General features: G+C 43.8%; 1 protein-coding gene across 1 annotated transcript in view; it reads left to right on the top strand.

Moving 5' to 3' along the window:
• Positions 1 to 25,599, top strand: part of LOC142474565 (uncharacterized) — a 26,009-nt gene extending 410 nt beyond the window's left edge. Inside the window, exons 2-6 of the mRNA XM_075580876.1 lie at positions 653 to 776; positions 3,711 to 3,818; positions 15,342 to 15,412; positions 19,127 to 19,309; positions 25,459 to 25,599. Coding sequence (XP_075436991.1) covers positions 653 to 776; positions 3,711 to 3,818; positions 15,342 to 15,412; positions 19,127 to 19,309; positions 25,459 to 25,599 — 627 coding nt within the window. The remainder of the gene's footprint in view (positions 1 to 652; positions 777 to 3,710; positions 3,819 to 15,341; positions 15,413 to 19,126; positions 19,310 to 25,458) is intronic.
• Positions 25,600 to 25,781: the final 182 nt, after the last annotated feature.

Below are 25,781 nucleotides of genomic sequence, written 5' to 3'. Positions count from 1 at the left end.
TACGGACTCGGCAGGTAATACTAATAAGGAAAAGGGTGTGTTGCAAATCTCAAAATGTATTCAGAGTTGTGGACATTGCAAAGTCAGTTAATTAAAATCGAAATTGCCGTGAAAGCCAAAAATTGGAGGATCTGCAATATCGCAAATAAGGAAGGACCTAAATCATAAGGCACCTTCCAGCGCTGGGAGACACATTGCAGCACCATATGAGATGTGAGGTGTGGAAGGCTGCGTCCACGTGGGCGTTTGCCGTATTTTCTTCAGTGAATGTGAATCGTCTCGCTCACGCGGTGCGCTCGTGCACGGGCACGTACGCTCTCCCAAGCTCAGCGCTCGGGGAGACAAAGAATTGAGTTTGCAGCGCGCTCAGCGGCAGTAAATGCACACAGCCACAAACACGCACATTACACACACAAATATCCCTGATCCACGCGCTCGCGCTTGCAAAATTATGCAGGACACCCTGCACTCATGCTTGGGGAGTTGATGACGTCACCGCTCTCAAGCATGAGCGCGCTCAGCGGCAGCGTGGCCGCAGCCTTATGCAGAAGACTGCTTAGTAACTATGGACCATTATTCCTTACCTCTCAAGTTGTTGCTATATTCACATGTATAATTTGGTTATAATGCATGTTTATTCTTTACCTTGAAGGTCACTGACACCTACAGAGATATCTCGCGCTATTTCTCTAAAGAGGAATGGGCTGAAATTGGCGTTTGGGAGAAAGTCCGCTACAGAAACGTAAAGCAAAACTATGCAAAGCTGCGTGAGCTGGGTAATATCCTGCACCCCTAAGTACTTCTCCCACCGACACAGTCAGTTACCCACACTCCAGGCACGGCCATCCACTGCATCTACTCCTACTGTGTCTGTGCGCCTCCCAACATTACACTTAGAGTGTAAGCTCTTCAGGACAGGGTTTCACTTTCCTATTGTGTGCTTTAGTGTCTCCTGTACTAGTAATTCCCTGTATCCCTGTCTGTTGTATAAAGTATCTATTCTGTAAAGTGCATTGTTATTGCTACTTAAATACAAAAATATATCCATACTTAGCAGGTACATAAATGTTCTGCATACAGGACACTTACAAGCTCATATTGAACCCCCAAAATAACCACAACATATATATAAGCATATGTGTCACAGAGGAGTGCTACTGAGCATGGCAATATATATTTAAAACCAGAGACAGAACATGAAACACAGACAGAGCTCAGTGCACATCCAGTGAAACCTATACACGGTACAGTGCCTAAATATACATGTATAAATATCTTTTGAATAAAATGGTCTTTTAGTTTAACATTTTGGCCAAAGTGTTGTAAGCCCCTGAGCCACTACACGGTAGACCACATCTCAAGGGTCCCTAACACTAATATAAATTCTTAATAACCTGTGCATTACCAGGAAGTATGATTTATTATAAATCTGTCAAAATTAGTTGCATAGTCCTAAGTCTGATTGAAGCTCTTATTAACCTGTATATTACCAGGAAAGGCACTCTGTATTAGATTTGTCACAATCAAACTGCAAGCAAGTTCCCCTGAGAGTGGGAGATGCTATGGAGTGAGCTTTTAACCATTTGAAAGTGGGAGGGGGTGAGCTTCAAACTAGGTAGGAGGAGCCACCCTCCAATCAGCTAAGACCAGCTGAACAAGAATTGTAAAACATACAGGACACATACAAGCTCATATTGAACCCCCAAAATATGTCCTGTATGTTTTACAATTCTTGTTCAGCTGGTCTTAGCTGATTGGAGGGTGGCTCCTCCTACCTAGTTTGAAGCTCACCCCCTCCCACTTTCAAATTGTTAAAAGCTCACTGTGACACACAGACATACACTCTCTCACTGACAGACGCGCGCTCTCACACAGACTCATATACTCACACTCTCATACAGATGCACGCTCTCTCACACACACGCTCACACACCATATTAACTCTGTGCCCAGGACATACGTGAAAACGAGAGGTAACTCTCAATGTATTTCTTCCTGGTAACACATTTTATAAATAAATATTCATGAACATACATGTATATGTTACAATGATATACACATACAGAGAAAATAGGCGCACAAGCAATGAAAAAGTAAAGAAACATGGAATTGTGGGACACAGAATAAAAATATATTGCCCCGGTCTCTAGGAGCCTACAGGGCTCTACTCTCATCTAATGCCACGTTCTTTATTCTGTCAGGGTTTTATTTAATTATATTTCAAACAATCCAGGAGGAGCATGTATGGGATAAAAAGAGAGAGAGAATACACAAATATAAGTGCAGATGTATAGGATGCAAGCAGTATGGCTTATGCTGTAATCTTGGCTCGAGTGTTCAGCCTACTCACTAGATTCAGATGTATAAAAAGCAGTTTGCAATTAGGGCTGCTACCCGTATGGAGTGGACGCGGTCTGGATCTCCCTCAGGGACACACTCAGCAATATGCGGTTATGTATAGGAGAGACAAGAGAACACTACATAGTGCGATCGGTCTGATATTCAAATTTATGTAAAAAAGGATATAAAAGTGCGCACTTACACTGTGCATATTAAAAACAAGCATTTATCACATAATTTGTGAAAAAACGAAGGGTCACCGCCTCCCCTGGGTCTTTTGAGCCTCCTCTCCGTGTGGCGCAACGAGACAGGCCCTGACAGCACACTACACGGAGAGGAGGCTCAAAAGACCAAGGGGAGGCGGTGACAGCACGGTGACACGCGTATTGCTGAGTGTGTCCCTGAGGGAGATCCAGGCAGCTGCTGCGTGACGTCTGTGCATGCGACCTGTTTCAGCCAATGAGGGCGGACCAGCTTCGTGACGCCCCCGCCACGCATCTACGAGCTACAGCCAAGTTCACAAATCGCTTGGGCTGCAGGAGTGCGCACGGCTGCGCAGGTACCATAATCCCTGCCTTATCCATATGAAGATGGACCCCCTATAAACTTACGCGTGCCGTATTACACAGCTTTCTCAGCACAAACCCCAGGCTGTGCAATGCAGCAGGCATAAGATTATAGGGGTCCATGTTAAAATACCATGAGTGCTCATTTGCATGTCATTACCCAGAATCCCTGGCTACAGTGCAAGACCTGTAATGCAAACATAACCACAAGTGTATTTTTATTTAATGATGCATTCAAATGAGTAGCATAAGCTGGTAAAAAATTAAATGGTATAGTAAGGGAGGACATGAGAGCCACAGGAACATAGAAGAACAGCCTGAGCAATAAAGGGAAAAGCAGCTTCCAGACACAGAGTACATGTGGACTAAATGGGACTTTAAAACTAAATGAAAATAATGATATTTTATAAAGGATTAATAAGCATTGATAGTAATGTCAGGGTGTTCCCCGACACAGTATCTAAGTGACAGTTTGTGTCACCGGGCAGATATTAGTGAGGGATTGAGATCATGTTCAGGGCAAAACCTAGAAGGACAAAACATTTACAATGATGTTGGAATTATTGGTAACAAAAAGGAGAAACTCGGGCTGATAATACCAGTTTCTCTATCCTGCCAGCTCTACATACTGTAACAAACCAGCAATGTGGGGGGGCACCCGCTCTAACGTGCTTTATTCCATCCATCTGTATTCTTACACGGACCTCTCTGTCCCTGACTCTGGTCTCCGTAATCATCAGCCTCTTAATATTAAAGGATAGCATTTAAAAATAACTTCCCAATAATGACTATAACTTCTTTCAGGTATGAATGCTCCCAAACCGTTATTTATGTCACGTGGACGGAGACCGCCAAAGCCCCCAGTGTGCAACACCAGTGACTCTGACGAAGAATGGACGCCAAAATGTCAAAGTAAAGATGGTCGTTTAACAATTTGGGGAAATGTTGATAATATTATCAGTGGTATTTGTTAGAAGGTCACAGTCCGGTCATCACTCCATGATTAGGATGTTCTAGCCATCCTACATTGTATCTCTGTTACATAATGATAATACTTGCTGAGATATTTGTAGGGAACATCACTTAAGAGACCGCTCTTTATTATACTGTAGACTTTGCACACACAGAAGATGAGCGGTGTAAGCGAGTAGGCCGGGTTATTGAAGTGAAACTTCTTTAGTGGCACCTAGTTCTGATGGAGCAAAACTGGATAGATGGAGATGAGATATGAAACGGAAGTGACGTCATGTAATGGCCGCCGCTCCCCCCACACTCCCTCTGTCACATGCCGCTGGCGCCGCTCCTAACGGCCACTGCTCCCTCCCACACGGCTGCTGACATGTGGCGGCGGTGATAGCCGCCGGCGCCGCTCCTAACGGCTTCCGTTCCCTGTCTGCTGCCCGTGCCCGCTGCCATGCCGCGCATGCGCAGTTGTGATGGCACCACTGGCAGACGCCACACATGCGCAGAAGCGGCAGGCACCGGCACTGTTTCCCCCCACACGCATGCTGCACTGCACCCCGCCACCCACAAACAGCGACCCGCAGGCACCTGCACAGAGATGACAGGCAGCGGCTGGGACAGCAGAGACCGCCCGACCGGGACAGCCTCCCCCCCTTTCCTAACCCTAATCCCTCTGACCTCTAAAGCTCCACCAGACACCCAGCAGCTATCGCAACATGACTCCTCCTCACCGTTGACCCCTCCATAAGGAGGTTGGAGATAGTTGGTGGGTGAGACCCAGAGGTACAACCTTCCCCCACCCCTCTCCCCCCAATTACCCCCTCTATTCCTCCCCCAATTACCCCCTCGATTCCTCCCCCCACACCCCCCCACCGGCATCATGGTGTTCCTCCCCGGGGGGGGGGGGGGGAACGACAGTCACACATGGGCCTCCTCGCCGTCCTCCCTGCCCTGATCCCCGGCACTGCGGGGCAACACAACCTGTGCCCATCCCTCCTACCACACTGAGGGAGCTATAGACAGCACGCAGTCCTGCCTGCTCTGCCGCTGTGATCGCAGGTGCACGGGGTATTTCGGAGGTGCAAGGGGGGAGGGGAGGTGAAGGGGGGTGATGTGAGGTGCAGGGAGGTGATGCGAGGTGCAGGGGGGTGATGCGAGGTGCAGGAGGGGTGCGCATACATCTCACACACACTGTCACACGCACACAGAGTCACACGCGCACACACACAGTCACACGCACGAGGAATTCACGCTTAGTGCAAATAGCAAATACAGGGGATGTGGGCCGAGCACGCACGTTCTAAGTCCAAATTTATTTGCGTTTTGTCAATGAAATTGTTTTTTGATTTTTAATTAAAACATCACAAACACAATTTCTGTGACAAAAGTCAAAGAAGTTTCACTTACTATGCGCGTGCACAGCACACACAGAGCTTTTTTCCCCCCCAGGTTACACCTTCCCTGAAACATTGTGGTTGATAGAAAAGTAGAAAGTCATCTCAATCTTATTCTTAGAAACCCATTGGAATTAGTGCTTGGATGTTTCTCACATGTACAGTAAGTGAGGTTAGTCACAGCTGTTTCACACTGCACTCCCCTGTGAGTGGGTATTGCCAAGTCAGACAAGCTAATGTATGTATTTCTGCAATGTCATAAGAGGAGAATGTAAAAATAGTTACCATTTTACCTTACATGTAGCATTGATTTAATGTATCTGAATATTATATGAGTCCTTTTAATTTACTGCGCGTATCTCTATCTCTTTGGGAGGATGGCTCCTTTAATAAATCTGTGATGGGATATAATAGGGGCAGCAATAAAACAATACATCTCACATCAGCAAACTGCGGCTTGTTTTTGAGGATTTTCTGCAAAAAAACACAAGACCTAATAACAGTATAAAGATAAAGGCTTTAAAATTATATAAGATATTTGTAGTAATGTTTATTGTAATATGAGAGTTGTGTGTACAGATGCAGCGGCCGTTATGCGATCATTTCTCGAAATGGATTTTGAGATTTGCCCGAGATTCTCTCAAAATTAGCCGCGGCAGACTAATGGCCCACCGGATTCACACTATAAACAGAAGGGTATGCAGCACACCAAAATGTAAAAATATAAATACATACAGTTTCCGGTGCTGCTGGTTCAAGGAGTACCTGTCAGGATTATTCCAAGTCTATACTCGGGGGGGAGGGGGAAGGCATCCGACGCTTTACAGATTTTATATTAAAGCTAATTTATTAGTGCCACACAACGTTTTGACCTAAATAGGTCTTTTTTTAAGGACTAGTCACTAAAAAAATACCTATTTAGGTTGAAACATTGTGTGGCACTAATAACTTAGTTGTAATATAAAATCCGTAGAGCGTTGGATCCCTTTTTTCCCACTGGATTAACACAGCAGGGGTTCCTGCTGTGTTAATCCTACAGGGGTCTGCCTGTCTGTAAGAGACGCGCAGTAAGAGGCTGAATCAGTCACAGCGGGGGTTTTATTTAATTTTAAACATTACAGTAATGTAGCAGGGGGTCTCCGGAGCTGAACCACATTGATTTCAGGTCTGGGGACCCCCCTACTTCCCGAGATATAGACTGGGTGCCAGTATCCCCGCCATGTAAAAATCCTGTGGGTCACGTAACCGAGGGATTTTCACATTTGAAGGAGATACCGGCACCGCATAACGGGTTCTGTATCTCAGTAAGTACGGGGTTCAACTTTGTACAGCTCAGGAGACCACCTGCTCCCGCATACTAGTATCAAACACTTCCCCGCTCCACCCCCCTCCTCAATAAAAAATCATTACCTTAGCTGATGGCTACTAAGGTAATGAAGATGCTTACATTTTATTTTTATTCATAGTGTGCGTGAGCAGGGGGTCTCGTGAGCTGATCAAAGTTGATTTCAGCCTCGGGGACCTCCTACTTTCAGAGTTACAGGTATGAGGTGCCAGTATCCCTCTGCTTTGTTTAGATCCCACGTGGATTTTAACATGGCAGGGATACTGGTATCCAAGCGATACAAGACGCTATTGCGAGAAATCGGATCATTGTAAGAGGACGTGGGATCCGACGGGCCAGATGCCTCCAATTGAAGCGAAGGAACGCAATGACGTTGGTGAACCAGGAGACAAGGATACGTGACACGCAGCGTTAGGAGGATGCGTTCCAGGAACACGCGACGTGAGGAGGATGCGTCCACAATGAGGGAAGCGTGATAACGTCGGGGGATCGAGATCACGTCATACAGTGCATAACATAGGCAAACACGGCCATGGCATACAAAGACGCCGGATTCACTGGAAAGTGGATCACAGTAGGAGATAGCTGACAGCGCACGGCTGCATGGTGCGCAGCGCGGAGAAGAGGGGCATCTTCACGTTATGAAAGACGGTGCCGTAGGATGATGAATATCATCTAGGGTGATTAAACTGAGCTTTGTGGGTGCTATATAATGGTCTATTAAGGACTTTTTCATTACGCCACTTAGACTTCACTTGATAAGGACCACTTAGGTCGAAACGTTGTGTTCAGCTTAATAAATTAATTGGTTATACTACAAATCCGTGTGCCCTGTCTTCCTTTAGCCATTACGTGTATTGGATTGGATACGGCCTATCGTTCAAAGACGGGAGCACCGGTAACTATCTTTTCATTTTCATGTTATTTTGGTGTGCAGCACTAACCCTTATTCGTAGGGGATACTCGCAACCTATACCAGGGCCTGTAACTCGGAAAGTAAAGGGTCCCCGAGGCTGAAATCAACTTTGTTCAGATCAGGAGACCCCCTGCTCACGCACACTACTAAATAAAAATAAAATTTAAGCAGCTTCATTAATTTGGCGGAGCTAACAACTAAGGCAATGAAGGGGTTAGGGCTGATTACCGGGGGTAGAGGGGGTGAGTGAAGGGGGTAATAGCCCCAGGATGGTTGGTTAGGCCTCTCGGGTGGGCATTGGGAGGGGTTAACCCCTTCATTACCTTAGCAATAGTAACCGGTATGGTAATTAAAGGGTTAACCCCTCCCACTACACACCGAGGCCTGACCACCCAACCTGGGGCAACTAACCCCTTCACTCAATCCCTCTACCCACAATTAACATTAAAATACCTACTACCTACTGTACCAATACACAACCCACCCCCTGTAACCCCAACAACCCCTCTAACATGTACAGTACAGTAATGGGCAAAATTACTATTATCCAGATATGGATAATAGTGCATTTGCCCATTTAAAATAAAACATACAGTAAATCGGCAGCATAAAGTAAATTAAACTGGCACTTACCCCTGCCAGGATGAAGGATGTCCTCATCCTCATGCATGCTTGTATGTCTTTATTTATATAGCAGTATACTAATAGAAAAAGCTGCACACCAAGGTAAATTGAATCAAAATACTTGCAATGACTGGTGCTCCTGGTTCAGGGATATCTGCCTAAAAGAATCCAGTATATGGAGTAAAATGGATGATCCAGGGCTGATTAAATTTTTGAAAAAGCCGATGTGCCCTGAATCATCCGTTTTACTTTATTTATATTACGCCATTAGCGTACATAGCACTTCCCAGTAGTAATACACGTGACAATCATAAATAACAAAATAATACAAATAACAGATCATGGGAATAAGTGCTTCAGACATAAAAGTACCATTGTAGAAGGAGTCCCTGCTCCGAAGAGCTAACAATCTAATTGGTGGGGAGAACGTACAAAGACAGTAGGAGGGCATTCAGGTAAGTGCGTCTGCAGTAGGCCAAGCTTTATGTATTCTGTACACTGTTGGCAACGGTGCTCCTCATATGCTTCTTTAAGCAAGTGTCTTAAGGTGGGCAGTAGTAACCGCTATGGTAATTAAAGGGTTAACCCCTCCCACTACACACCGAGGCCTTCCCCCACCCTGCGGCAACTTCCCCCTTCACTCAATCCCTCTACCCCAATAAACATTAAAATACCTACTACCTACTGTAATAATACACAACCCACCCCCTGTACACCCAACAACACCCCTAACACATACAGTACAGTAATGGGCAAAATTACTATTATCCAGCTATGGATAATAGTGCATTTGCCCATTTAAAATAAAACATACAGTAAATCAGCAGCATAAAGTAAATTAAACTGGCACTTACCCCTACCAGGATGAAGGATGTCCTCATCCTCAGGACCGTCCTTGTCCTCCTTGGGCATCAACAGCACAATAAAAAAAATTAACTGGCATGGTAGCACTCCCATGCACTGTGGGCATGTGCGGCCACTATGCCAGGCAACAACACGCATTCTGCCAATCTTCAAAACAAGCCACTGATAAAACACATTCAGTTTTAATTTGAAAAATGCCACCAAAAAAATTGGAGTGGCATGATGGCACACACATGCCCTGTGGGCATGAGATGCCACTATGGCATGCAATGGTGAACCTAAAAAAAACATACAACATTAAAAAACAAACAAATCTTTTTCTTACTTTTTGATGTCTTCACCCACCGAATCCGACTCCAACAGCATTTGACACCGTGGACCACCCTCTTCTTCACATTCTCCATACTCTTAGTATTCGTAACAAAGCTCTATCCTGGATCTCCTCCTACTGTACCTCTCCCATCGTACTTTGTGTCTCTTCTGCTAACACCCTCCTCCTCTATCGATCTCTCTGTGGGGGTACCCCAGGGCTCTGTCCTGGGACCTCTTCTCTTTCCTCTGTACACACTTTCTCTGGGTGACCTAATCACTGTAAGGAATCGGAACACGTCCTATGCGGCGTGTTCCCTCCTTACCTCCTGCTGCACAGCATCCCGCTGCAAGTGGTTTGAGAGTGCGTCCCCCTCTGCGTGCTTCCTCGTTGCCTCCTGCTGTACAGCCTCCCGCTCACCTTACAGAGGGCGCGCGCCCACACAGGGCTTTCACAGTTCCTATGGAGCTAGGCTCCGCCCCTCCGCTTGTGCCGTGTGGGTGCCCTGCACGACGCGCACACGTGACGCGTGTGCACCACTCCCCAGCTGCGCGTCAACTCTGATATCGCCCTCACCTGTCGCCTGCCTCTCAGCCTATCCCTGCCTCCGCAGAGGTCGCTCCTCCGCTCCACCCCCTTCTCTCATTGGACTCCTGCCTCCATATATGCTCAGCTCTGTCACTTCCTCTTTGGCTGAGCATAGTTATTGGTAGCCTTGTGTTCCCACGTCTCTGTCTCTGCCTTGTGCCTACTGCTGTGTTGAACCTGTTGCTGCTTGCTTCCCTGACTGACCCGGCTAGACTTTGGACCCTGCTATGGATTATCGACTCCGGCTTGCCTCAGACCATCCTACCTTCTCCATTCCTGACCACGGCTAACGGACCATTCACTAATCTCCTGGCTCCAACCCTTGGCCACGGCATTGCGGACTCTAACTATCCTCCTGGCACCTACCCACGACCTTGGCAAGTATCACGCCTAACCCACTCTCTCCAACCCAAATCCGGCGATCTTGACTATCCACCCTCCAGGCGTGCCTCCTCTGCTGTGGGTGCACAGTTTAATACTTTCCCACCACAGTACCGGGGTCCCGCCTTGTTCGTGGTGAACGCCAGCGTTACAATCACATCTCTTGGGTTTAAATATCGCCTCTATGCTAACAACACACACATTTACCTTTCAACCTCTGACCTTATAGGGCTATACAGACCAACATTTCTGAATGTCTCTGGGATATCCTGGATGACCATCTACCGACTTAAACTTAACATGGCAAAAAACAGAGCTCCTTATACTTCCTCCCAAACCTGGCCCTACTACCTCCTTCCACATTACTGTTGGAAGTACCATCATTCACCCAGTAGCTCAAGCACGCTGCCTAGGGGTCACACTCGACTACTCTCGCACATTCGCCTCTCACATTCAAAACATATCTAAAACCTGTTGCTTTTTCCTCCACAATATAACAAAGATACGCCCTTTCCTCTGTTACTCGACTGCAAAAACTTTGACTCAGGCCCTCATTCTCTCCCATCTCGATTACTGTAACCTCCTGCTGTCTGGCCTTCCTGCCTCTCACTTGTCTCCCCTACAATCTATCCTAAACACTGCTGCCAGAATCACTTTACTCTTTCGTAAATCTGTCTCAGCGGCTCCCATGCTGAAATCCCTCTCCTGTTTTCCTATCAAATCACGCATCTCACCCTCAATTCTTCTCACTTTTAAAGCTTTACACTCTTCTGCCCCTCCTTACATCTCAGCCCTAATTTCTCGCTATGCACCACCCCGACTCTTTCGTTCTGCTCAAGGATGTCTTCTCTCTACCCCCTTTGTATCTAAAGCCGTCTCCTTCCTTAAACCTTTCTCACTGACTTCCCCGCACCTCTGGAATGCCGTTCCCCATCAATACCTGACGAACCCTCTCTATCCACCTTTAAGACCCATCTTAAGACACACTTGCTTAAAGAAGCATATGAGTAGCACCGTGGCTAAGACTATACACGATACATAAAGCTTGGCCCCCTGCAGACGCACTTACCAGTATGCCCTCCTACTGTCTTTGTACGTTCTCCCCACCAATTAGATTGTAAACTCTTTGGAGCAGGGATTCCTCTTCTACAATGTTACTTTTATGTCTGGAGCACTTCTTCCCATGATGTTATTTGTATTATTTGTTATTTATATGATTGTCACGTGTATTACTACTGTGAACCGCTATGTACATTAATGGCGCTATATAAATAAAGACAGACATACATATATGAGGATGAGAACATCCTTCATCCTGGCAGGGGTAAGTGCCAGTTTAATTTACTTTATGCTGCTGATTTAATATATGTTTTATTTTAAATGGGCAAATGCCCTATTATCCATATCTGGATAATAATTTTGCCCATTACTGTACGTGTTAGGGGAGTTGTTGGGGGCACAAGGGGTGTGTTGTGTATTGATTTAGTAGGTATTTTAATGTTTATTGTGGGTAGAGGGATTGAGTGAAGGGGGTAGTTGCTACAGGGTGGGTGGTCAGGCCTCGGTGTGTAGTGGGAGGGGTTAACCCTTTTATTACCATAGCGGTTACTACCGCTAAGGTAATGAAGGGGTTAACCCCTCCCAATGCCCGCCCGAGAGGCCTAACCAACCATCCTGGGGCTATTACCCCCTTCACTCACCCCCTCTGCCCCCAATAATCCTGGTAGTCTGCTTTAACCCCTTCATTGCATTAACGGTTAGCCACTAATGTAATGAAGCTGCTTTCATTTTATTTTTATTTACAGTGTGTGAGAGCAGGGGGTCACCTGAGCTGAAAAAAGTTGATTTTCAGCCTCAGGAACCCCTTAATTCCTGAGATACAGGCCCCAGTATGGGGTGCCGGTATCCCTCTGCTTTATTTAGATCCCACATGGCGAAGATACCGGCACCCCATACCGCTGCATCTGTATGCAACCTGTTCATGCACAGTAAATGGGAGACGCGTACAAAATCATCTAGCAACTTTATTTCCTTTTGTGACCAGAACATTTTTGGGGAAAAAGGCAGAGAAACAAATCTTTTTACCAGTACAACTATATTTTCTTAGCATATTTACATAGTAGATAAGGTTGAAAAAAGACGTACGTCCATCAAGTTCAACCTACGCTACATTTAGACAACCGATACTTTATCCTATATCTATACTTACTTATTGATCCAGAGGAAGGCAAAAAAAAACCCTTAAGGGGAAAAATAAATTCCTTCCTGGCTCCAAGAATTGGCAATCGGATTAATCCCTGGATCAACATCCTTCCCATGTATACTTATTTGGTATATCCCTGTATACCTTTCCCATCTAAAAAGATGTCCAACCTTTTTTGAACAAATCTATTGTATCTGCCATCACAGTCTCCACGGGTAATGAATCCCACACGGTAACTGCCCTTACTGTAAAGAACCCTTTCCTTTGTTGCTGGTGAAATCTCCTTTCCTCCAACCTTAAGGGATGGCCCGAGTCCTTTGTACTGCCCGTGGGATGAATAGTTCTTTTGAAAGTTCCTGGTATTGTCCCTGAATATATTTGTATATAGTTATCATATCCCCTCTTAGATGCCTCTTTTCTAATGTAAATAAATGTAATTTAGCTAGCCTCTCCTCATAACTTAGATTGTCCACCCCCAGCATGATTGGGTTGTTAAAATTAATGGAGATTGGTGGTCAATAAAAATATTCCCTGTTCCTTCTTTCTCTAATCTTGCATTATAAGTATTTTTCGCATTCTTCCTAAACCCTTTAGGGTGTTTTGCTTTATACCTAGAATGTTTTACTTCTGTTACTGTATTTGCTCTCCGTCTGCTGAAAGACTGGTCCGTGTACCCAATCATTTGTTCTCCCTCACATTTCCCCCCCAAATCTTCCTTTTAGAGAACAACATCTTATTCTGCTCTTCCCATTACTCGGACAAATAGTTTGACGGTTTTTTTCCTGTCCCCTACAGTATGTGGATGTCTATAAGTCTTTACTCTTAAGGCTTTCAATGTTACATTGGTTTTGTCTCCCATAACTGTGCCCAGGAATCTAGGTGAAGTATCACTAAAGATTTCAGAAGCTTTCAGACTGGGAAACTCCTAATACAATGTGTTGCTCTCCCAGCTCCTCTGTACTACATCCTCTCCCATAACATCAAAGCCACTTTGAGAAGATCTATTTCCTTTAATCTTTCCCGAATTCTGCACTTTCATCTCTTCCCCAAACCCCTTCTCTGTCGGACCCACCTTTTGTGTTGTTCTAAGCCGCTTACCTGACACCCTAGTTTTTACCTATTTATCGCCTTTAACTTTCCCAACTACCGTATTTCCTCGATGGTAAGATGCCATTGATTATAAGACGCACCATCGATTTGGCCCTTACGATCGAGAAAAATTACTTTTTCACTTGCCATGTTTCAGGAGAGGTCCCATGTCAGTGGAGGATGAAGTGGGCGGCGGCAGCAGGAAAGGTCCCTCGTCTGCAGATGGATAGTGGACGGGAGTGCGGCGGGATAGGTCCCAAGTCTGCAGGTGAATGAAGATAAGAAGACAGCGGGCAGGCGTGCGGTGGCAGGATAACATAATAGCAGAAGAGCTGAGCAGGAGCAGAACTGCATAGGGAAACGGCTTGGGAGGTGCAAACTGTAACACCGGAAGTTGACAGATGTCTGACTACCGGTTACAGTGTGCACATCCCAAGCCATTCCCCTATGCTGTTCCTGCTCAGCTCTCCTGCTATTATGATCTGCCGTCGCCACCGAACGCCAGCCCTCTGTCTTATCCTCATTCACCTGCAGACTTGGGACCACACCCGTCGCACTTCTGCCGCCCGCTTTGTCCTCTGCTGATATGGGACCTCTCTTGAAACATTTTAAGTAAAAAGAGGGGGTTAGTGCTATAGAAACTTGTTTTTTTTTTAATACATCGATTCTAAGACGCACCCCGATTTCAGACATGTGAAAATCGGAAAAAGGTGCGTCTTAGAATCGAGGAAATAGGGTAATTGTAATCTTTCCCCAAGCGTCCTGGTCATTTATTCTCCCCATCTCTATCCGCTTACCTTCCCTATCTTACCCATTTTCTGTCATCAATTTCATTTGTCTCCTTCCTCCCTATACTGTAGCTGCCCTTTCACTCCCCTTGAATTCTCTGCAACCCTGTCTTTCCCATTATCACTGAGCAAACAGTGCTTCCACTACAGCCAGCAGGGATTCTGGGTAAAAGCAGGCAAATGAGCACAGCGGAATACACAAATCCTTATTTTTCCCATATTTTGTTTTATTACAATTTTGAACATTTTGCATAGAACTTTACTACATTTTGGTGGCAACAAATGTACAGGATTGATCAAAGAAGATACAAAAGAATCCTCTTTATTTGCACACACGAAAAAAGATAATAGGATGAGCGGTTTGATTTCATTCATTGTTTGGTGGAAAGGCTAAAAGCCTTTCACGCATACCGTATATACAGTACTTGTTTTATTATCCCAAAGGAATGTACGTGTAAACTGATACCATAGAACTTCATGCAGCTACCTCTGAGGCAATCTTCATACTGGAATATAGATTGAAATAGATAGCAGTCTCTGTACAGTAAACACCAATGCTGTTATAGCACAATGACAGCTAGATACAGAGGGGCACATGGGTTATTGCACCTGTTCCAGCGCTAACTACCATTGCCTTGGTTAGAAGTTAATGCTGGACTGGCTGTAATAACCTGTCCTGGCTCTCGATGAGTCTATGGGGTACATTGAAAGAGATTATGTTATTGCCCCAGGATCACAAATATTTCCCTTTAGGTAAAGCATTGTTTATATGAACCATAAAAGAAAATGTCTTTAACTTGTTTTGATTTTATTTTACCGAATTTTATTACCATGTCTCTTATTTCACTTAATGTTTTTTTGATATTTTAACATATTCCAGTTGAAAAGTTTATTGAAAAGTTTATAAAAATAGGAAGTTTTCAAAGCAAGATGCAGGAATAAACATAAAGCGTGTTTCCTCTCTCCACAGCTATTGTAAAAAATGTTAGACAACCACGTGGGTTCACAAAGAAAAGAATACAGGCTCAAAATGTGTGTACGGTAAGAATATATTGTATGTATATCTTTATTCATATAGCACCCACAGTGTATACTCGGCGCTTTACAAAAGAGACAAAAACAGTACAGGGAATTACAATACGTTAAGTGCAACAAAGTCGGACAATAGGAAAGGAAATCCCAACCCTTGGGAGCTTACAATCTAAGTGGTATATTGGGAGACTTACAGAGACAGATGAGGGAATAAGTGCAATAGATGGCAGTGCTTGGCCATAAGGGTTGGTAGGAGCGACTGGGTGTGGGACAGTAGCCATGAGTCCAGGCTATTAGCATGCTTCATTTAAGAGGTGAATTTAAGGTTTGCCTTAAAGAAGGAAAGACAGTACTTTGTGTATACTGAGTTAGGGAGTTCCCCAGGTAAGGGTCAGTGATAGAGAGAGAGATTTTTTTTTTTTTTTGGATAGAGCATAGGGGTATAAGAGAGGATCACAGTTGATATGTAAGAAGGAGCCAGGAGGCAATCCGAGACTTGGGACTGGATTGCAGGAGTGAGGGTCGGGGTGGATACATATATCTGCGCATCATCTCCATAGAGGTGATACCTGAGGCCAAAAAAGTTTATGAGGTCACCAAATGATAGTGTGTAGAGAGATAAAAGGAGAGGCCCCCGAACAGAGCCCTGAGGTTCACCAACAGATAGATCAACTAGAGGCGAAGAGGCGGGTGAGGTGAATGAGTGTTGTTTTATGATAGGAGGTGATGGTGAGGAAGGGGGTGGGGGGCTGGAGATAGAGAAATCAGATAGGGAACAGTTTTTAGTAAAGACCGGGTCTAAGTAGTGTCCATCCTTGTGGGTGCTGGAATTATTCCATAAGTGGAGGTTACAGAGAGAAGGCGAGATGCCCAGGAGACTGAGGGATCATCAATATGATGTCCGAAGTCGAATACAATCAGGATACAAATGTGAACAAACGCTTGGCACAAGGGGAACAGACACCTGGCACTGGCTGGTTGCAAACGGCTGCTAAATATAGGCCTAGGGAAGGAGTAGTCAATTACTGGGCTCCATCTTAGTTCAGGGTGAAGCAAGGCCACTACCTGTCTTTGGCCATCTTTATTCAGGGCGACTGTGACTACTGTTTTCACCATCTTTGTTGAGGCGAACGGAAAATAGAATGTCGACAATCTCACGGATGTGCCTGTGCCATAGGAGGACGGCCGCAACAGCGGGTCCTGACATATGACGGTTGAATCCCCCAGTAAGAGGATAGAAGAGTCAGAGGAAAGAAGGAAAGCCAGGAGTCAAAGTCAGAGAGAAAGGTAGAGATAGAGGCTGTAGAGGTAGGCGGTCTGCAGATGACTGCCACTGCAGAGAGAGGATAGAAAATCTGGACAGAGTGAACCTCAAAGGTAGAGAAAGAGACAGATGGAGGCATGAAGTGGAGCTGATATTGGCAGCGGGAGGAGACCTACCCTACAACCCCCAGCCATTGCTGCGTGGAGTGAGAGAAAGAGAGAGACCACCATAGGGGACAGCAGCCTCTACAGCAGAGTCATATTGTGAGAGTCAGGTTTCTGTTAGAGCAAATAGCAGAAGAGGTGATGTGTAACCAGAGCCTTGTTAGTCAGAGAGCGGACATTCCAGGGGGCACAGGAGAAGGGAATAAAGAAGGGAGACAAGGAACATGTATTAAATTAGATAGGTTAACACCCTTAGCAGAGTGGAAGGAGGCAGGGAGGCGTGGGCGAGAGCAGGTGTGTATATGGGCAGGCCCAGGATTAGGAGAGATATCCCCAATAGCAAGTAGGCGTAGAGAGAGATAAAGGAGGTGAGAAAAGGATTTCTGGGAGTGATTTTTTATTGAGGGGTGCAGAAGTAGCTGGGATAGAGGTCTGTAAATAGTGGTGCAGTGTGTGGGGACATGCAACGATGGAGAGCTGTGGCTAGGAGGAGGAGAGAGGAGGTTGGTGAGATAAGAAAAGTTTACAAGGGAATGAGGACACGGCAAACAGCAATAGGGAGGGTATATTGGGGTGCAGGTGGGTGGGAGAGAAAGTTAGGAGAGAGTTTCCAGGTATTAGAGGATATGAATTGAGAGTGCAAATGTATAAATCAGGCCTGAGAGGGAAGTGTAGCATGGACGGTTACACAGCAGATGATGAAGTTATAGTCTTAAAGTTGGGTATATATTGCCAGAGCATATAAGAAGGTAAGTTCTCACAGGTGCAGAGCTGATGGTCTTCTTTTCTAATTCACCTCCAATTCATCTGTAATATAACTACAGACACTTTACTTGTGACACTTAACATGTCGCACAGCTGATACAAACTGACTTATATACTCTAACAATATCACACGACAATGGAAATGAAGGGAGGTGTGTGACTAATTTGTATACACAGACATACCAAAAGGGTTGTTAATTGATATCCGTTACATATTGTGCATGTAATTAATATATCAGTAAAGGGATGTTTTAACAAACCTTATAGTTACCTCTGTGCCACTTTATCAGAATATAATATTCTTGGGTTCATTATCGTAATTTTTGCTGAATATATTACTGGAAACATAAAGTAAAGTTCTGATAAATACATACTGTAAAGGTCCAATTTGGTACTCTGAATCCCTCTTTTACTTGCTGTCAGGGGCGGATTGTACATTGCTACCGGCCCAGGCAATTCCTTGCTGAACGGCCCTTCTGCGGCGTTCTGACTTGGTCCCAAAAAGCTGGACTTGGGCTCTGGCGGGCAGACTTTTCAGGCTCGAAATCGAAGCCGGTTGCTCTGCTATTCACACAGAAGCAACTTTGAAAAGCCCGCCCGCGCTCTTACTACCGGGGACTCCGAATCTGATTGGCTCACAGGTTCTTATAGTATTTTCAGTTTCATTCACAAAACTGAGCAGCCAATCAACGCGTGGGAACTTTCCCAAGCAGCCAATCAGAGTCAAGCTGGCTGGAAAAGCTGGGTCAGCCCATCTCTCTCCCTACTTTCTAACCCCCTCTCACTCTTTCTGGTCACCATTCCTCACACCTCTCTCACTCCCCTCCCTCGCCCTCCTTTCTCCCACCACCCTCTCTCTCTCCACCTCTCACTCACCCCCGAGGGACCTCTACTGTCTAATGGCCCCGCGGTGGAAGGGAGCTTGGACCCCGCAGCTGAGTGCAGAAGTTGGGCCTGACTTCTGGGTCGGAACAGCTTTCGGTGCTGGCCGGGTGCACCAGGGAGGGGTGGCGGGTTTGGCGAGAGAGGGACCCGCAGCTGAGAAGAGCTGGGACATTGCAGCTCTCCCCGTCGCCGACCCTGATTGCTTATTAAAACGTTTGTGTCTCATTCAAATGCTTTTCTGCTCTATAACCCCACAAAGATCATTACAGAAGGCAGCTCACACATCTCACTGACACAGAGAAGCGGCGTCACAGCATATTGAATGAGATCACATGTCGGGTTTGTGAAAATTAAATTCAATGAACAAACGTCTTTAGGATGATACAAAGACGTTTCTTGCTATTCTGTAAAAGTGTATATGTACTTACTTTAGATGATACAAAGTAAGTACATCTACACTTTTACAGAATAGTAAGAAACATATTCGTATTATCCTAAAGTACTGTACTGTACATATACACTTTTACAGAATAGTAAGAAACATCTTCGTATTATCCTAAAGTAAGTACATCTACACTTACAGAATAGTAAGAAACATCTTCGTATTATCCTAAAGTACTGTACTGTACATATACACTTTTACAGAGTAGCAAGAGATGTCTTGAGTTCTCAAGTAGTGAAGAGGTTGAGAAGAATGAGCAGATTCTGGCAGCTGATGGTGAGGAAAATAAGGAACAATTGAAGGGTTTCCCAGAAGACACCTCAAACACTATCAGTGCTGGTACAGCACAATCTGTTCTTCATACAAACAGTAAGTTCAAGAAAGAAGTAAGAGTCACAGCTACCAAAACTTGCTGCAGTTTGTTTTAAAGATTCCGTTTCTGTCTCTTTATAAAGGGATCTTGTGGGTCACAGCATCCTCTGGCCCCAAAGCATGGTGTGACGTTTATACACATCTCAAATCGGTGCATTTACCATTCGAAAAGTTCAGCTCTATTCAAATAAATGGGACATTTTCTTCTTCTGCAAAGTAAAGTCATTCTCACTGCATATTTATTTATTTATTTATTTATCTATAAAATATTTTACCAGGAAGTAATACATTGAGAGTTACCTCTCGTTTTCAAGTATGTCGTGGGCACAGAGTAAAACAAATAATACATGGTTACAAGTACAGTTACATAATTGAACAGGGTATACATTATATACAAGACATTGCGTGCACAGTTAAAGAAAATATATATTATGGGCGTATGAAACAGTTACAGACCAGGTTAAAATGTGAGACAGCCTTAGATTTGAAAGAACTTAAACTGGTGGTGGATGTGAGAGTCTCTGGTAGGTTGTTCCAGTTTTGGGGTGCACGGAAGGAGAAGGAGGAACGTCCGGATACTTTGTTGAGCCTTGGGACCATGAACAGTCTTTTGGAGTCTGATCTCAGGTGATAAGTGCTGCAAGTGGTAGGGGTGAGGAGCTTGTTCAGGTAGCTGGGTAGCTTGCCCATGAAGAATTTAAAGGCAAGACAGGAAAGGTGAACTTTGCGCCTAGACTCTAGTGATGACCAATCTAGTTCTTTGAGCATTTCGCAGTGATGTGTGTGGTAGTTGCATTGGAGAACAAAACGACAAATTGAATTGTAGAGGGTGTCAAGTTTGCTAAGGTGGGTTTGAGGAGCCGAGCCATATACTATTCACGAAGGGCCTGAGTTGGATAGATTGTTATTGAGAATAACGGGAAATATTTTTATTTAGCACAATAGTATGCTGTATACAGTTCTTAACCCCATTACACAGAGCCATGTATGTCCTCATATACATCAGCGTTCACAGATATACAGTTGTGTGAAAAAGAAAGTACACCCTCTTTGAATTCTATGGTTTTACATATCAGGACATAATAACAATCTGTTCCTTAACAGGTCTTAAAATTGGGTCAATACAACCTCAGATGAACAACAACACATGACATATTACACCGTGTCATGATTTATTTAACAAAAATAAAGCCAAAATGGAGAAGCCATGTGTGAAAAACTAAGTATACCTTATGATTCGATTGCTTTTCTGTATGACTATCAGTCTCTCACATCGTTGTGTAGGAATTTTGGCCCACTCTTCTTTACAACGTTGCTTCAGTTCATTGAGGTTTGTGGGCATTTGTTTATGCACAGCTCTCTTAAGGTCCAGCCACAGCATTTAAATTGGGTTGAGGTCTGGACTTTGACTGGGCCATTGCAACACGTTGATTCTTTTCTTTTTCAGCCATTCTGTTGTAGATTTGCTGATGTGCTTGGGATCATTGTCCTGTTGCATGACCCAATTTCGGCCAAGCTTTAGCTCTCGGACAGATGGCCTCACATTTGACTCTAGAATACTTTGGTATACAAAGGAGTTCATGGTCGACTCAATGACTGCAAGGTTCCCAGGTCCTGTGGCTGCAAAACAAGCCCAAATCATCACCCCTCCACCACCATGCTTGACAGTTGATACTGTATGAGGTGTTTGTGCTGATATGCTGTGTTTGGTTTTCGCCAAACGTGGCGCTGTGCATTATGGCAAATATCTCCACTTTGGTCTCGTCTGTCCAAAGGACATTGTTCCAGAAGTCTTGTGGTTTGTTCAGATGTAACTTTGCAAACCTTAGCTGTGCTGTCATGTTCTTTTTAGAGAGAAGAGGCTTTCTCCTGGCAACCCTTCCAAACAAACCATACTTGTTCAGTCTTTTTCTAATTGTACTGTCATGAAAGATTAGATAGGGATAAAGGTCCCCCCCAAAGTAGACAAGTGCTACAGAGTAAACAGTCTCATGTTATAAATAGTAAATCACTTTTGCCACTACATCCGGACACATATGGAGTGAGAATTTAACGTAGTTATATGTAGCCTTTGATACTGCACTGTATGTCCCTATTGTGGGAATTGACCTAGCAATGAGTATTATAAATCAAACAGGGATGACCAGTGGGTTTCTCTCAACCGAAACTGGACCCCTTAAATGACCTGCATATATGGTCAGTTCACCTGGTCAAGCTCCAAGAAGAATGTGTAGATAACTCACTGTTTGTTGTCTCGTGGCTCCGTCCGGGTAGGCGTGCTCTGCTATACATATGATCTGAGACGGAACCTCTCTGTGAAGGGAGGAATTAAGCAGGCAGCGCTGGACAAAAATAGAAGGCTGGACTGTGCTGATACCAAAAATGTATTTATTAAGTCATAACAAAAAACGGGATGAACCCCCTGCTACACTAACATGTTTCACCCCTGTGGGGCTTTGTCCAGTCCACAGTCCAGCCTTCTATTTTTGTCCAGCGGTGCCTGCTTAATTCCTCCCTTCACAGAGAGGTTCCGTCTCATGTACTGTCATGAACTTTAACATTTAACATGCTAACTGAGGCCTGTAGTGTCTGAGATGTAACTCTTGGGGTTTTTGCAATTTCTCTGAGCATTGCACGGTCTGACCTTGGGATGAATTTGCTGGGATGTCCACTCCTGGGAAATTGGCAATTCTCTTGAATATTCTTTTCTTGGGGTTGTGGAGGAGCGCTGCATCTCGTGATATGTGAAAAAATATAAATATATATAGTGCAGATGGTAATTCACTGCTTTAAATGATGTACAGTAAAACATAAGAAATGAACTCACAAAAAACGTATAAAATCACTACATGTCAGAGATCCTTCTCTCTCTGACTGGAGCCCTTTATGTTACTGGAGTCTGTATCCTCTCAGTGAAGTGGATGATATGAAAATAAAGAAAACCACAAATAGTGCAAATAGTATGAACTATACAAATGTATTATGCACAGGTAATTAGGAAACTCACATTTTCCATAATAAAGTGGGTGGTGGAGAGAACCGCCGATAGAAGCAGGCTGCTGTTCGGTGCTTCACTTTCCCCTCACAGTGTAGTTCAATGCCAGTCTATGCCGTCGCGTCACTTCCGGTTTCGCGTCACAGGTGAGGGCGGGAAGCCAGAATGGGAGTGATCTCAGCAGTGGATTGCCAGTACTTGCCAGTCCTTCCAGGCGCAGAATCTCTCTAACTCTACGCGTTTCGCAACAGCTTCGTCAGGAGTACAATTGTATGGGTGTGCTCTTGTGTAATATATAGGCCCATCAATTAGTGTAGAGAATAATATGGTGAAAGTTAACCCCCTCAGCGCTCACACATAGCGCGAGGTCCAAAGCCCCTACAGTGAATAAATACATAAATACATGGCTAGACAATCTTTATTAAACTAAAAGAAGATAAGATATAAAATAAAGTTTTTTAATTATGAACATATTGGTGTAAATAAAAATATTTCTAAATAAAGTATACACGTTAAAATGTTTCTATATGCTGTATCCTAAAAATACACTAACTGTGTATAGAAGAGAAGAGGTATATGGAGGAAGGAAAAAAGAAGATAGACATAATTATTAATCATGGTACATTGTTAAATAGAAAGACATAAATGTCTTATAAATTGCAATCAAATAGATCTTGAGGGACACGTTTTTAATAAAATAAAATAAAATAACCCTGTGCTTAGGGGTCATATTCCTGAAAAACCAACAATACTTTTTAAAAGAGCACCAAACCTCAGAAATAAGCTAGCACCAACTACATTCAAAACTAGACAAAATGATAGTGCAAAGACTTGGTTGGAGAAACCAATAGGTTTTTATGGCTGTTACTCATGCACGGCATGCCAATACAAAGAAAAGGATAAGTTTAAATTTACTTCAAAAACAACAGGGGAGACCTTTACTGTTGAAAGCTATATAAATTGCAAATCAGATTATGTAATATACTTATTGCAATGCCCGTGCGGGTTACAGTATATCGGTCGTACGTCAAGACCAATACGTACACGCATTTTAGAACATGTGGGCAATATAAGAAAAGGTCTCAGCAGCCATAACCTATCTAAACACTTTTTGCACTTTCACAATTCCGATCCGAAATACTTAAAGTATATGGGTATCGAACAAGTCAATAAACATTGGCGGGGGGGCAATAGACTAAATAGTCTGGCCAGAATAGAAACATATTGGATTCACAAAATGCAAACCATGTCCCCCCTAGGTCTCAATGTAGATATAGATATTGGTGCTTTTCTAGTTTAAATATTAAATAACATGTATACTATACTGTCTATTATATTTTTTAAAGAAATTTTATAATGTATTTTACAACATCTATTATCAATATTATCAATATTTTAAACTGTCCTTCAAACACATTTATAAACTTATATTTATGCAATTTATGGGTATATTTTATTTTATTTTATTAAAAACGTGTCCCTCAAGATCTATTTGATTGCAATTTATAAGACATTTATGTCTTTCTATTTAACAATGTACCATGATTAATAATTATGTCTATCTTCTTTTTTCCTTCCTCCATATACCTCTTCTCTTCTATACACAGTTAGTGTATTTTTAGGATACAGCATATAGAAACATTTTAACGTGTATACTTTATTTAGAAATATTTTTATTTACACCAATATGTTCATAATTAAAAAACTTTATTTTATATCTTATCTTCTTTTAGTTTAATAAAGATTGTCTAGCCATGTATTTATGTATTTATTCACTGTAGGGGCTTTGGACCTCGCGCTATGTGTGAGCGCTGAGGGGGTTAACTTTCACCATATTATTCTCTACACTAATTGATGGGCCTATATATTACACAAGAGCACACCCATACAATTGTACTCCTGACGAAGCTGTTGCGAAACGCGTAGAGTTAGAGAGATTCTGCGCCTGGAAGGACTGGCAAGTACTGGCAATCCACTGCTGAGATCACTCCCATTCTGGCTACCCGCCCTCACCTGTGACGCGAAACTGGAAGTGACGTGACGCGAAACCGGAAGTGACGCGACGGCATAGACTGGCATTGAACTACACTGTGAGGGGAAAGTGAAGCACCGAACAGCAGCCTGCTTCTATCGGCGGTTCTCTCCACCACCCACTTTATTATGGAAAATGTGAGTTTCCTAATTACCTGTGCATAATACATTTGTATAGTTCATACTATTTGCACTATTTGTGGTTTGCTTTATTTTCATATCATCCACTTCACTGAGAGGATACAGACTCCAGTAACATAAAGGGTTCCAGTCAGAGAGAGAAGGATCTCTGACATGTAGTGATTTTATACGTTTTTTGTGAGTTCATTTCTTATGTTTTACATCATTTAAAGCAGTGAATTACCATCTGCACTATATATATTTATATTTTTTCACATATCACGAGATGCAGCGCTCCTCCACAACCCCAAGAAAAGAATACTCCACCTCCTGGGATTAGGAACGATCCCACCAGAGGAAGTTGAGCTGCTGTTGTACACTGGTTTTAATTTATTTTATTTAACACTATATGGTGATAGGTTTATTGTGTGTACTTAAGGTGTGTCACTTATCACACTAATTATTACATTGTTTAGGAAGCGCCCAGTCCATCCACTTCCCCCACTCCCCCACCCACTATTACCTATTCATAATTCTCTTGAATGTTTTCCACTTTTGAATAATCTTTCTCACTGTAGAATGATGGACTTTAAATTGTTTGGAAATGGCCTAATAACCCTTCCCAGATTGATGAGCAGCAACAATTGCTTCTCTAAGATTATTGCTGATGTCTTTCCTCCTTGGCATTGTGTTAACACACACCTGAATGCTCCAGACCAGCAAACTGCAAAAACTTTGGCTTTTATAGAGGTGGTCACACTTGCTGATCAATTAATCAAGGGCATTTGATTAGCACCACCTGTCTGCTACTTAGCATCTTAATTCCTATGGAAGCAGTAAGGGTCTATTTAGTTTTCCACACATGGCTTCTCCATTTTGGCTTTATTTTTGTTAAATAAATCATGACACAGTGAGTTCACAAAAAACACTCACAATTTAAAAGAAAAGAGTTTCGCCTGGTAAAGGATGAGATATCACTCCCACTAATAACTCCTGGAATTGCTCCTCTCTGTCCAGCCCAATCACTGGAAGTCAGATGGAGCCCATGTTAGCATGTCTCGTGGGGAAAGCAACCTCTGGGGATTCCGTCAGCAGGCGTCCCTCACACCGTGTGCTCATGTGGGCTGGCCTCGCTTCTATCGTGTATCCAGGAAGTGACACGTCTGGAAGTGCGTCACTGTGTACCGGGGGGGTGGAAGTGGGGGAGGTCAAGCAGGAGCTCAATCGGTGTAACCGGCAGCAGATACCATATGGTTATTGACTTTCTCTGCAATTCAGCATTGTCAGTGACTAGACACTGTGCTGTGCCTTTAAATACCATTTATTTGTTCCTATTTCTA

This window comes from Ascaphus truei, chromosome 2 (assembly GCF_040206685.1).
Source record: "Ascaphus truei isolate aAscTru1 chromosome 2, aAscTru1.hap1, whole genome shotgun sequence".
Taxonomy (NCBI): domain Eukaryota; kingdom Metazoa; phylum Chordata; class Amphibia; order Anura; family Ascaphidae; genus Ascaphus; species Ascaphus truei.
The sequence above is the reverse complement of the archived record's forward strand: the minus strand, read 5'-3'. Positions and strand labels throughout refer to the sequence as shown.